We start from the raw sequence: 14505 nt of genomic DNA, 5'->3' as shown, positions 1-14505 counted from the left end.
ATAAAAGCATATCTCAGGCCTGCAGCTGGAACTTCCTTCTAACTCTCACTCTGGACTGATTTATTAACGCCAAAAAATATTTCTCTTGAATGAAAAGCTTGTAGCAGCCTAACATCACAAGGTATTTTAAAAGGAACAAAGTATAGATCATTTTCTCTCACTAAGACTCCAGAAAGCTAATTAGAGTATCCACATAGGCAACAATTGCCCAAAGGTCCTAGTGAAAATGCCTGGGGTATTTTAAGCTTATTTTAAGCCTCAGGGAAAGGATCATAGGAGAATAATCAATCTTAATTACTTCCTGAAACAAAGAGAGCACACTATAAAATATATAGTCTTATGAACTGCCTCAGGTTCCTTATGTATGTTCCTGGATATCAGCAGTCATCCCTAAAATGGAAAGAGTAGAGGTAGACATAAAGGTATTATAATGAAGAGTTGTTCCAGTGCAAATTAACTGCATCTTCATCTTCTAACTAGCAGTGCTTCTCCAGATACTGGTCAACCTCCACACACTTTAACATTACTGATATGCTCACTGCATGCAGTGAGACAGCTGTCTCTGAGGAAGCAGGGACAAGCAGTACTTTCACAACCACTAAACACATGATCACCAATCCTTCCCTACATACTTTAATTTCCACCACTGTGTTTTCACAACTTAACTTTGTATGTGCTCTTCTGGCTCTCTTCTACTACTTGTGTAAAAAATAATGAAGGTAACAAAGGTCTCCAGTGCATTTGTCTCTGTAAAATTAATACTATTATCCAATTGCTATAATAATCTCAAAGGGTCAAAGGGTGAAGCTGCAATCCATGACACTCAGAATTCAAAGTGAAAGGTCCTTCAGGACTTCTGAAGTACTCACCCTCTACTCTGTTAAAAGTGTACAACTCCCTAGTCTTGCTGTATGCACTCTGCTGGATAACAGAAGGATGTTTATTTTATTTGGTAAAATAGAAATAAGGAGAATGGCAAATGTGGGTCGAGATAGGAGTATATGGAATTTCATTCACATAGAATTCTCAAAGGCCTTAACACCCATTTTGCACCCACACAGTAAAAATGCCAGAAGGTCTTAATTTTGCCTCAGAAATTGTTCTAAAACTCAGCTGAGGGACTAGGAAGGTTCCGGACTAGAGCACAGGCACTCCTCTTTTTCACCAGGTTAGGTACAAAGGAGTAGCTGGGACTCCACCATCCAAGTGTGCTGCATTTTGCATTTTTTGTTAGTAAAATTGTCATTGTTATTTTGGTTAGTGCTTTTGTGCTTCTCTATTACCTAGCATTTGAAGTTAAAATAAAATTTATATTCCTTTATAAAGTACAGTGTAAGACCTACTCACATCTAAAATAAAGAAGGTTTGTGATACAGAGAAAATCCAAAGATTTTGTTCAAATAAATTAGCTGGCCTGTAATAAAGTATTATTCTGCTATACTGTATACTCTTACAAACTGTGTTAGTGTTGACTAGCAGTGAGATGAAAACAAAAGGGGAGTTATTTCATTGGTGATCTACTCTTCTCATTTGTCTCGATGTATTTCCATGTGTCCATTCTGCATCTAAACTTTTCACATTAAAACCTGTGCGCAGTGACAACTGCTACCTGTGAAGTTTCTAGCTAATGCATTTTTAGCTTGTATACCAGTGCAGTGCTCATTTATTGTTGGGCATGGTACTGAAACAGAATAAGTCTGTAATTCCTAGTACCTGTTAAGAGAAAATATAGTCAGCAGTACTGTCACTGCATGTAAACAAAATTCAAAATTAGCAACAGTATCATAAAGTTCCTTTCTGAGAATCTTAGCTTGTAACACATTTTGAAAACTTCAGAGTACTTTGCTAATAAGCAGTTTACAGAACTCAGGCTCAAGAACCAGTCTTGTGCGTAAACATATCCAGTTTGTCTAACACTGCTTACTTACACAATATATGCAATTATAAAGGAAAATTACCTTTTTCAGTTGAGTTTCCATTTTCAAACATTCTTCCTTTTTCTGCTCCAATGCAATTTCCAGTGTCTTGAGTCTCGAATCTTTCTTCAGTCCTGATGAAGCTAGAGATGAAGCATGTTCCTTCAGATCCAGTAGCGATGTCTAAAATAAAAACGGTAAAGTAACTGTAAAAAGAAAATATTCTTTACATGCAATTGCTAGCTTCTTTTTTTGTTGTCCATTTTTCTCCTATCCCTTCACCCTGTGTTCAGGATTCCAAATTAGAATGAGACATTTCGTTGAAATGCTCAGTGGATGCTTATGGAGTGAAGACAGCTTGATTTAATTCAGAATTACAGACCAAAATAAAACCTTCCCAAAGTCACTCTGCCACTTCAAAGTCATGAAGATTTTGGAAGATTTATTTCAAACATGGAATATTCTGTAAATTGGCACCAGTGCTTCCATGAGAGTCATGTTTAAGTAATATTTTATCTAAATACAATTTTTAATTTAAAAATTTAGCAGATTTGGCCAGTGTATCTAAAATTTAGAGCATTCAAAGTTTTTTTTATATACAGGGTGAAAATGATGACTATTGGGTGAGAATGATTCATACTATCTATTCCCAACAGACTCCTCAGCTGCTTGTTTGGTGAAGCATTTTTATGTCAAGCTGTTTGCTTTTTCCCTGCTGACTTCCACATTTGTTAAAAAAAAATCTTAGCAGTTCATGGGTGCAATTTTCTCATACTGCTTTAAGTTCATTGCATTTTGTAATAAGATTGTTAATTTGAATTTTTGAATTCCAAACAAGCAACAGAGAACATCTGTATTTCTGTGATATAATTAGGTTAATTTATCTAGCCAGTAGCCCACTTAAATTTTGACTCTTCAGAGCCAAAAGCAGTACTACTTTTGTTCTCATAAAGAGAACAAAAACATTATCTGTATCCTCTTTCCTTTCCTCCTTATATTCAAAGAGAAATAAGTTTGTTCTTTACCTTCAGTTGCATATAAGCATTGCTGAAGCAAATGCTACTAATGACAGTTGGTCTTTTACCAGTACTGCTTATGATTGAACTGCAGCAAATACAAAACTGTGCTATCCATAGAAAGATGGCTCTGAGATATTTATGTCTGAAAAATTCCCGAACTGCGTATTTCACTAGATTATTCACTAGATAAGCTTGATGAAGGACCCTTACCATGAAGGAACAGCTTACTTCATCAAAAATATACGCACATACATATATGTTTATACACATGCATATATTATATATATACACACACATGGATGTATATATATATAAAGCAATTTTAATACAACAGTCCTGTTCTGTTGCTCTTAACCTCTTTCTCTGTGAGATCTCCTTGTAAAATGCTGACTTTCTCTTTCAGATCCTTAATATCTTTCTTGTAGTTGTCGATCTCCTCCTGCTTTTCTCGTTCATCTCTGTCTCGTTGCTCCTTGAGGCGCTCAATGGTCCTTTCCTGGAAAAAGAAAGTACTCTGTGAAGAAAAGTCCTCTCAGTCTCTTCAATTTTTGAGTATGAGCACAACACTTGTTTACTGTGGCACAACGCATTCTCAAGAAGGAGGAAAACTACCTTGAAAAATCTACGATTCACTGCTAAGATGCACCAGAGTGTTCATTCTTACTGTTCTCTTATGTCTCAATAGTCCTGCTGCAGTATAATGTAATATATCTAGTTCTGATAATCAAAATTAATAATAAAAATGGATTGTTGCTGTTTGCTCAGTTAACTATCTCCTGAGAATTGAGCAAGCATGAAAATACAGTGAGAACAATAAAGCTGAAAATATAGTAAGATTGAAATACTCAGTTGCATCAGGCTATTCCTGGTCATACAATGTTGGGAACTAAAATACTATTCGAAATAACAAAACTTTATAAATAAATTGATTATTAAAATATCTGAGGAAAATAAAGATAAAATGAAATGAGACATTAGTCTAATTTTAATAAAAAAGGCAAAAACGCAGAAGAATCCACAGCTGAAACATACTGTGCCCACAGCAGCACCAAAGATGCATCATATTGTATCACAACAGTGAGAGCAAGACTCCAAGAACTCAGGTGATAGCAAAGAGCACTGTTTTCTTCCGCACAAAGTTATGGGAAGTCAATGATGACAACAGCAAGAGCTGGTGGCTTGGCTCTACCTCTTGCCTTACTCATTGCACATACAGGACAGTAACACAGGTGACCAATTTGACCATCCTCCAGTGCCATCTAGCGAGGGATCAGCTCCCTCCGCCAAGGCTCTGCTCACCTGGCAGAGACAAAGAATGCCACTCGTCCTAGAGATTTCCTTATGCAGAGTTCAAGAATCACATGGAAAAGATGACTTTAGAGAGATTATTAATAGAAGGACCTTTAGAAGGAAGGACCTTGCTGCTTTTCATACTCACTTTTTCTGCGAGTGCTTCTTCCAGCGTGGTCAAGGCAGTGTCTGTGTTTGTGGTGTCAGCTTGCAGGGATTTTACTCGATCCTTCAAACTGCTCATTTGTTTCTCCTTGTCTCTTAGCTGTTCTTGAAGATTTTCGATCTTGAAGAAGAAATGTGTATTTTAAGAAAAAGGAATACAAAACCAGCTTACAAGTAACTAAAATTCAGGAATACACATTTTGCAATGTTCTTAAAGCAAGGAAACTAAGCAAGGGCTTAGTCCTATAAGCCCATATCAAACCAATGAGCAGTGCAGCCAAAAATAATGAATATTAACAAGGAATCAGCAATCTTTTCACAAATTTGGAAAAACTTGAGAGCAAGAAAGTCTAAATAGTATTTACACAATGTAAACTAGGTGTTATTCTCAAGTTAATTTCTCAGGATGTTGTGCATTGGGTGACTAAAAATAATGACTCTTGAAATTAAGGTAAAAATGTTGCTGTAATAACAATACTGTAGGAAAAAAATGAGAAAACATTACTGTAGATAAAAGAGGCCCATGATAATTAACAAGAAGTTGTGGAGAAGTAGTTTTTTTTCCTTAGATACTGGCATATTCTTCACTGTATCTGTATGATGCTTTTCGCATTATATGATGGTTTGCTTATTAAGGAGTTAGTACAAAGCATCATTCCTCAGGCAGAAAATATCTTGACCTTGTTTTCTGCAGATTTTGAATTCTAATAATTTATGACTTCTCAACATATCTCTTGACAGACCAAAAGTTTTTTATTCAGATGAGAAAACCCTGCAGCAAAGCTAAACCTATTTTATGCATGTGCATACACTCCAAGAAGCAAACACATATTGGCAACATCAACATTTTGATAACCCATCAAATGCACTTTTCAGTGAAGGATTACACTGGGCACAGTTTTCGAGCTGCTTCCTTTTTGCTGTTGTTCCTGACAATTTCCTTTTGCATCAGCAAACACACATCCTAAATGTGAGAAAGCCACATGGCATGTAAGGTACCTATTTCCAAAAGACTTGTAGCAAGATAATCTTTCAAAGACATTTACCTAACATGACCATCCCAAAGGCTATCTAGTCCAGCATTTAGTAAATTAAATGCAAGCATTTCTAGCCTGCCTTTTTGGCTCATCTATCTTTCCATGAGCTCGTGAATCAAATGCAGCTCCATTTCTCCATGGCAGAGAACTGAGCAATCCCCATAATGGCCAAGTGCAGGTGCTTGCGCTTAAGGCACCTTCTCCACAGAAAATGAGCTGCTGCCAACTCTTTGCAGCAGTCAGCAGCTCCTTGCTTAGTGGAAATGCAGCAACTACTCCCCGCTTTCTAGTCTTCGGCCCAGGAAGAACTGAGCTGCTGGGAATACAGCGCAAATGGCTACTCAGAGCCATCCACCACTCTGTTGCCATTGGTATTAAAAACCCTCCTGGATTACAGTTTTAGAAAAAAGTCCACATCAACAGTGATAAACTTAAAAGATTGTTCACAAGGTCAAGTGTTTAATCACAAAAGCTGGTTAGATGTGCTACAAGTGGTGGCCAGGAGAAGGCAGGGAGATCTCCCTAATTTCCTATGTGAACCCCTTACTAAAGGTCCTTTGTAAACCATGACCACTGATGGAACCTCCTGGAGTATTTTTCTCCATATCATTTTATTTATTTCTATCATGGATCATATGTGAACTTATGATCGCTATACAATAGCAACACAAAAACTACATCAAGTGTTTTTTTTCCTTTGTAGGTATGTCCTGAAATTGGCTTTGGCCATCTTCCTCATTAATTTCTCTTAAAAAAAAAAAAAAAAAAAAAAGGCTTCTGAGCTATACTTTAAATTTAAATTAGAGCTCAACACAAATGACACCGCAAAGCAAACTTTAAAGGGCATGCAAAAGCACAGCAGGTATCAACCTCTCCCGTGATCCAGATATAGGTGTTTCGTTAACCCTGAAAACCCCGTTTTCTTTACACAATCTTATGCATTATTTAACGCCTTCCCGCCATATGGCTGCAGCCCACGGAGCTAAAAGCCACGGGCCTCCGAGAGAAGGCGACTCGCTCTGTACGAGCCGTCCTCACGGTGCCCACACAGGCGGCAGCTGCGCTCGGTACCGGCCCCAGAGCAGCCGCCGCGGCTGCTCTTGACCTGACGAGCGGCCCGAGCGCCGTCAGCCGTCTAGACAGCCTGGCTGCTCAGAGAGCCACCGCGACAACACGCTGCAGCGGCGCGCGCTATTCTTAGCCTCGTGTTTACTTCTGGAGGCGAAGGCCTTGAGCAGCAGCTCCAACGGGGGATAGCGCAGAGGGACTTCCTGCTTTCTGAGCAAAGTGCACACCAGAGACACGGCTAAATAACCCAGTGTCAGCATGCGCTAAGCTGCTCACCAAGGCGGGCAGCGCAGGCCTAAGTGGGCGCACACATTTACACGTTTCAGTAACACACTGCTGACTGTGACCACAGTAAAATGTCAACTGTATAGCAGCGTTATTTATGAATACTGCACCTTTTCATTACAACCGCACCACACTATATACCAAGAAAATGTAATGCACACAAAGTGTAAACCGCTCTGTTCTTCAAGCATGCTTGTCGTGTCTCAAGTAACAAATCAGTTTTTCTTTAGTCTCCAGGGAATGGCAGGTACACTGAAATGGTTCAGGTCACACTAATGGCTATTCAACATCAAAAAAACAAAACAAAACCAGAAAAGCACCACACCACTGTGCTTTTTGCAGTGTCAGACAACTGACAGTTCTCAATAAGGATGTGTCCTTAAACTACAGAAACCTGGAATCGGCTCAATTCATCCAAATCCAAATCCTACAAATTAGATGAGCTGAACCAAAAGCGAGAACAGAAAAATGGTCTATGATTTGCACCTACATTAATTAATGAAGATTTTTGCTATTATATCTTTGCAAGCAGTTTGTTACTCCTTTTCAACAGGATACGTAACATATACCGCGTAAACATACTGGCTCTATTATCATCTTTTCCTAGAGAACTAAATAACCACCAGTATTTCTGAACAAGTTATAAAATAATGAACAGAAATAAAACAGGTGACTATCTTTTGTCACCCACAAAAGATGAAGTGAAACACAACGGACTCTCCAATATCCTCTGGGTGACAGAAAGAGACAAGGTATCAGGCAGCACTGTTAAAACAATCTGAAGATGACAAGTATCTCTGAAATGACCTCCAAAGCCAAGGAATATGTATTACTGTGCAAATCTAAACTGGAAAAAAATATTAATGTTAAATTATTAAGAATTATTTTTCTTGCTCTGTGTCTTTATTTTGCAGGGATATATATATAAAACAGAAACACAGCCTACTGTAAGGTATACACACACTGAAATAATCTACTCTGTATCTGTAAACCAATTGCCTCATCAATAAGGATTTACTGATTATATTTTCACTGAAATCTGTTTGGGGAGGGAAATGGGGTGTTTTTGTTCTGTTTTGTTTTGTTTTTTAACCAACATTGTCAGTTGTCAGGCACTATTTCGTTTCAGCTGTGTGATTTATTCCTAGTTGTGTGGAACTAATTATTTTGCCTTTCAGCCCTGTAGCACAGGATTAAGTGCAAGAGTGTTTTCTTCTGGCATCCTATTCCAAGGGCAAGGAGGCTTTCTGCAAACACCAGTCTCACTGAAGGCTGCCATGCAAATATGAAAAAAGAAAAATTAGCCTAGCAGTTAAGGGGAATGCATCTAATTAAACACTAATAAAGGCTATTAGTGCCCCAAATTCCTTTAGCTATCAATCTTTTACAGTGTGCTTCAGCCAAGAAATCCTCTTGTAGAATCATCCTCAGCCTTTGGGTGAATTGAACACTGAGAAACTGATTTCTCTTACACCAATGACTTCTCTATTAGAATAACTGAAATGGGTTTGAGCTGATAATTCATTCTTTTTCCCTTCATGTTTTGTAAAAGGGTTTTGCTCCCCACACCTTTCTTCAAAAAAAAAAAGAAAAAAAAATTAATTGCACTCTGTGGCAATAAAAAAAAGAAGAGAAAGAGAAAGCTCTCAAAAAGTTATGATCCAAGAATGTTTGGAAAATATTTTTAAAATACAACACGTCCATTTTCAATTTAAAATCTTCTTCATTTTTGAGAAAGTTCATTATGTTTTCTACCATTTGTGTGCATCTCCAATTTGCTGTGTATCTCCAGTAGCTGGTAGCTAGCAAATCTGTCACTGTACTTGTATGAACATACGAAAATATCTTTACCTATACTCTGCACTACACAGTGCAGCTTCATGAAGACATCGTTTTGGTCAATAACATGGTATTTTCATCATAATACACAATGGACACTGGGTAATGCTCCTTGATTATATTATCAAGAGTAGATATACAAAAGAGTATCTCAGCGGACTTCTAAACCTTTGACTTTTCAGATTCTTGCTACTGCTAGAAGCAATACTATAAAACACTGCCTAAATAACCAGCTACATTGGGATGTTTTATGATCTATTACTATGACGTTGCTGTGTCGATAAATAAAAACTTGATGTAAGTTGTGAGCTTTCAATGTAAGACTTCCATGATACTGACACTGCTGGCAACATCAGTTGGAGGGTCAGTACCTACAAGATGATGACAGTCTCACGGGTACATGCAGAGGTCATTACGTCCATGTCAAAAATAAGCATGTGGGGGAGAAAAAAAAAGCTCATGTGGGAAAGAAAATTGGCAAGTAAGTACATATGTGATAATAAATCAGCCACAATTCTTTCTAGGGAGATGCCACTCCCTACAATGTAAGAATGCTGATATCAGGATAAGAAGCTCATAGCCTGCAGTCATGCTTTATTCTGCTACAACCTGGTGATATGTGAAAAACTGCGAAAAGTGGAACTGCATCTGAATCAGGATGAGAACATAACATTTCCCATATACAAGATCACATCCCTGTATCTGACAAGAAAAAAATATTTGCTCCTGAAAAAGGGCAAGACATTTACACTAGAAAACTGACAGAATTTAGGAAATTTTCTTCCAAAAATAGAGTGATTGAACCCTGAAAAGCCCATAGTCAAATATTACTGGTTAATTTGACAGCATTAGGCTCCACTTCTATAAATGTCACATTGCAAAAAACATTATTATGCCTATCTTTGTAAGGCAGATCTTGCAAAAGCATCAATGTAACAGTTCTTCATGAGTTGCAAAAATCTGTATTTCGTTCAGTGCTTACATAAATTCATAGGAAAAAGAATACAAGTCACCACTGCATGAATGAAAAATACAGAAACAAAAAAATTATCTTCTTTACGTGTGTTGGCTCCCTCTGGAGCTACAATATAAGGTGTTGCTGGTGACCTTTAAAGTCCCCAGTGAAATAAGATCTGTGATGTGAATGGATGTCATTCATACTACCAAGTTGTATTTCCTAGACTGAAGGTAAGGTTTTTGCTATGAGTTTTCATAGTTAAATTCTGAAGATCAGCAACAAGCTGCTGAGCTGAAGTTTCAGGCATATCATGTCCCCTTGTTGGGAAGGTGAGATTTTTTTTTAAGTAATTTTATGATTTGGGATAGACCTAAGCCATTTCTCTTCTGCCTATTTCACTAGTGCTTTGGCAAACACGAGCCATGCCCATTTGAATACTTTGGTGTATCTCCAAGCTATCTGTCCAGGTAGGCTCCTCATTTGTATCCTAATTTCTTTGCAAGGAAAGACCTGGGTATATTGCAGCCTGAACTGCTCTCTGCCCTAAAGTAGGAAGAAACCCAGGGGCTGGAAGGCAGGAAGGGACAACATTTGCTCAGGGTGGAAGGACAAGGCTCACTGCTGGGTGCTCCCACAGCAAAGCTCATTCCAAAGTTCAAATGCACTCGGTGCCTTCTTTTTACTTTACGATTCAAACCACTCATGAAAATATGGTTGAACTGTTGCCTAGTTATACTCAGAGGTTCTGGTTCTTGAATAATAACAGAAAATTATTTCTCAATAGTTTGTGTATCAGTTAGTTCTCTAATGCTTGTGAAGCACAAAGTAAATTAAAGACACTGGGAAGTGCAAGACACCAGTGGTCATCTCTCCTACTTTCAAATTCCAAATTCTCGAGTCCAGATTAACACTTCAGTGTAGAGACAGTGAATTGTTCAACTAAGTGGTATCCACTGAGAATGTTTGTTCATTTATTACCCAGTGAAGGCACGATTAATTTTTATTAAAAATAAAAAATAAGAAAATGTGTTTTCTTCATTTTACCACTGCTATACCCCAGTGCTTCTCTGGAGCATTACTGTCTTTTTTAATACCACCACACTGGAAATGTCTCTCTCTTACATCACTGCACTTTGCAAATGCCCTGATGTTGCTAACTGTAACACAATTCTGTAACATCTAGAACCGTAAAGACCCAAAAAAGAGAAAAAGGGAGTGTGGAGAACATGGAGACAAAAAGGAGAATTGGAAATGGAGAAATGTCCAGCACAATGATACGCCCTGCATGATATATTTCTATCTGCTGATCCTCAGGTCCAGTTAAAATTCAGAATAGCTTCTGAAAAATATGTTGCTTGTTTTTTCAGAAGACTAAGTCTTTTTTTTTTTTTGATTTTTTATTTCGTTTGATCTCCAATCTGTCCTTTGAAAATAGCACAAAATTCTACACTGTTTCACTTTACAAATAAAGCATTCTGTAGCTATGTCACTTAGAAATTCCCAAAAGATAATATTGTGATTTCTGTCATAAAACTCTTAACTGGTAAGTAAATATACCAGCTACAAGCAGGCATATTGTTATTCTTGTAAGAAGAAAAAGTGGTGCACAAACTGAAGAAGCTTAAAAAATGTTTAGGAATTACTAACCCCCTACTACAACTCATGCATTATCCTTGACCTAACTTTGCATTCACGCTAGGGCAACAAGACTGACTTGAGAAAAGAATAGTATGGAGAAAGAATTTCTGCTGTAACAAAGCTTGACTTAATAACTGTCTATGGACAGTTAATTATTTTATACCTTTGGTGAAGGAGCCGCAGAGAGCTGGCACTGATCCAAAAGACTAATCTCTTTGCAGTGCTTTTCCACACAAAGTAAATGTAAATTTATAACAACTAGAGCAACAGTTCACTTATATTTACAGAAATCATCTCCGGGCAAGTTTCCATTCCTTTGTCTCCCAATGTCCTCTTTTCCTTTCGCATACTTAATCACCCTTTGGTAACACCACTTTGCTAATTGATCACTTCAAAGTAAACTAGACACGTAGAGTCACCATAAAACAAATTGCAATTACGGTACCTTCTGAAGAGTAAAGAATTTCTCCTGTATTGTATTATTTACCCCAAATAGCATTTAGAAAGAGATGCTAAAAAAATATATTCTCGGAATATTACTATCATGTTTACAATCATTTTCTCCTGCTAGCAAACAGTTGGCATCATCTTCAAAACCTTTACACACTATCCTGGTCACTAAATTTTTCAGTTTCTGAAAACTGGTATTGAGAGGCAGCTCTTTACATGGCTCTAAGGAGACTCTGTCAGAGTCCAAGCTGGTAAAAACAAATTAAATGAGGACTTCACAACTAGAAAATTACTTTTGACTTTGTACATGAACAGAAAGACACATTTTCAGGGGAGCCAATTTACATGTTCCTAAGCACTGTCTCAGTTCCACAGCTCTTGTCTAGAAAAAAAAATGACACGCTAGTGATGAGTCAAATCCCTAGATAGCCCTTATACAGTTAAATTGAGTTAAGAAATTGCTTCATTCTGAGGATGTTCAATAGTATGAATAGCTCAAACAAGTCAAAAGCAGTGTCTCTGTGTTGTAAAATCCTCTCTTTAACAGTGGCAAATATAAAAGAGGTTTTTGGAGTGGGGGTGTGGGAGGATAGGTTCTTTCTAACCTATAGATAACAGTTATGTCAAAAAGTACACAGGTTTAATGTAAATGTACAATGCTTTATGTAAAATGGATTTTTTTAAAAAACAGAAGTATAAAAGTTGATCATAAGAGATTTTTTTCAGGAATATCTAAGCCAATTGGTTAATCACATAATCCATAAACAAATCACTGTTTTTTCATAAAACTTCACTTAGTGACTCTGTATTTTTGACACTTCGTTTGATCAGCGAATAAGTACCCATTATCCACTCACAGCAAAACTTGAAACTGGGTTATCGGGGCAATACTCACTCAAGTAATTTTAAACCAAACCCTGCCATCATAAATAGCAATACAAATTCATAAAGATATTGCTTCTCTTCTCCTTCAATGAAACACAACATTTGTAAATTTAAATTCAATTTCTTTCGTATATGCTAAAGTGTCACTTATATTGAGAACCATAACTGAAACCATGTGGTAATTTATTTCACAATCTAATTATGGATAGCATCCATTTTGTTGAAATTCTGGCCTAATCATGCAGAACAACATCATGCCAATTCTTCCTTCAGCTGTGTCCTTACATTAGCAAGCAATCTCTTTTGACTATTCTTTCTAAAGTTTTATTCCTAAGGCATATCAAATATGAACACATCTAAAAAAACCAACTATTTTGGGAACATCTGGTCCTTCCTGTACCAAGTTCCAGAAAAAACTTTACCGGTACATTTCCACAGATCTGATTTAGGAAGTTAATTAGAGAAAAAATACAAATACTATAATTCACAGCATTTTCAAAAGTGGTTCCCAAATGTTCAAACTAAAGAAGAATGAAACTGCTTCATCATGAAAGAGCCTCTCCCTTTCTTACAAAATGTTGACAAAAAACAGGAAAAAAAATAAAACCAGTGTATGTTAACTTAGATTTTATATATCCATTTTGTGAGAACTGATACGCTCAGAGGTTGGTTCTGGAGTAGCATAAGCTTTCCAAGGTTATATATCATGTTTAAAACGTGCCAAATGAAAAGCTTATCAAATTATTAAAGTTGTATAAAATTCATATAAACCCAAGTACAGTGATCCATTGGTTGCTAATGTCAAACAAATACCCTTCCTTCCATGGTAACTTGCTCTCATTATCATGGGAATGATAATGTTATTTTCCTGTCTTGCTTCTGCTTTGGTTCTACACCATACCTACCGATCTACCTCTGCTTAGATACTTTCACAGTACATATTACAGATCACATATTCTCTCCAGAGAAGATGATGATGAGAAGAGGCTTGAGGAAAGGAAAGGCTTAACTTATCAGAGCACTGCAATACCTAAGAATGCAATCAGGGAGCAAAAAAACCCGACCAAACACTGAGACAGAGAGACAGGCATGTTGGGAACATGGGATTTAATGTTGATTGTAAAGGAAATCCTGACAGCAAAATGAATTTCATCTACACTGTCATTTAGGATCATTCAAGCAGAAGGTTGTACCATTTGAACAATGAGACTTTTAAATGAGACTCAGATTCACGCATCAAATTACTTTTTCCAAATGAACGATTTAATACAATGATTAAAGAAATAGTGTAAGGTAAAACTGCCTTAAACCAGAGGAGAGAGCTCCAGAAAGGAAGGATGTTTCTAATTCCATTGTAAAATATTGCCAGTCAGTTTCCATTCCCCTATTTTATTCTCCCCAAAAGACTGATGAATGCAAAGGGAGAAGGAACGTATGACTGTAAATACTAAACATACATAAGCGTATAGTTCTTTTATTATTTTGTTATTGCTGCTAATACAGAGTTGCTTCCAAAAACAGGGACAGGCAACAGAAAAATAAAGCTTCAAGATTAAATTCACTCAAGGTCTGTGTTCCAAAATTGTATGAACTTAAGAAGCCATGTATATTAAATTACTCCCTTAATTTCATCACACTCTTTCCCTTTTTATTTCACAGACTGTTCTAGACAACACTCAATCGACACTCCAATCTCCACTACAAATAAAGGCTGGGAAGGAGAAAGCGTGGTCCTCTTCATCCAGAAGTTCTCTCTAGAACACTCGAGCCACCATCATGGGCTGAAGGCATTGGAGCCCTTCAGCAGGAGCAGCATCACAACTGTCAACTCCACATGTTATTCTGGGACAAGGTGATCCTCATTTCTCCCGGTGACACTGTTACATCTTGAGCATGGAGTTTGCTCATCCCTTGGGTAAGTGAAATCAGAGCTTGGAAGCCAGTCTTGTACTTGT

General features: G+C 37.3%; 1 protein-coding gene across 9 annotated transcripts in view; it reads right to left on the bottom strand.

Moving 5' to 3' along the window:
- The window catches only part of ERC1 (ELKS/RAB6-interacting/CAST family member 1), a 263972-nt gene that overhangs the window by 166908 nt on the left and 82559 nt on the right, over positions 1 to 14505 (bottom strand). For all 9 annotated transcript variants that reach the window (XM_088521600.1, XM_088521601.1, XM_088521604.1 and 6 more), the window contains 3 exons: positions 4374 to 4511; positions 3291 to 3431; positions 1959 to 2099 (listed from right to left, as the gene is read on the bottom strand). In XM_088521600.1, the coding sequence (XP_088377726.1) occupies positions 1959 to 2099; positions 3291 to 3431; positions 4374 to 4511 (420 nt within the window). The remainder of the gene's footprint in view (positions 1 to 1958; positions 2100 to 3290; positions 3432 to 4373; positions 4512 to 14505) is intronic.

This window comes from Tinamus guttatus, unplaced genomic scaffold (genome assembly GCF_059628265.1).
Source record: "Tinamus guttatus ecotype Peru unplaced genomic scaffold, ASM5962826v1 Tinamus_guttatus_pri_ptg000125l, whole genome shotgun sequence".
Classification (NCBI taxonomy): domain Eukaryota; kingdom Metazoa; phylum Chordata; class Aves; order Tinamiformes; family Tinamidae; genus Tinamus; species Tinamus guttatus.
Note: the sequence above shows the minus strand (reverse complement) of the source record. Positions and strands in the feature narration are given on the sequence as shown.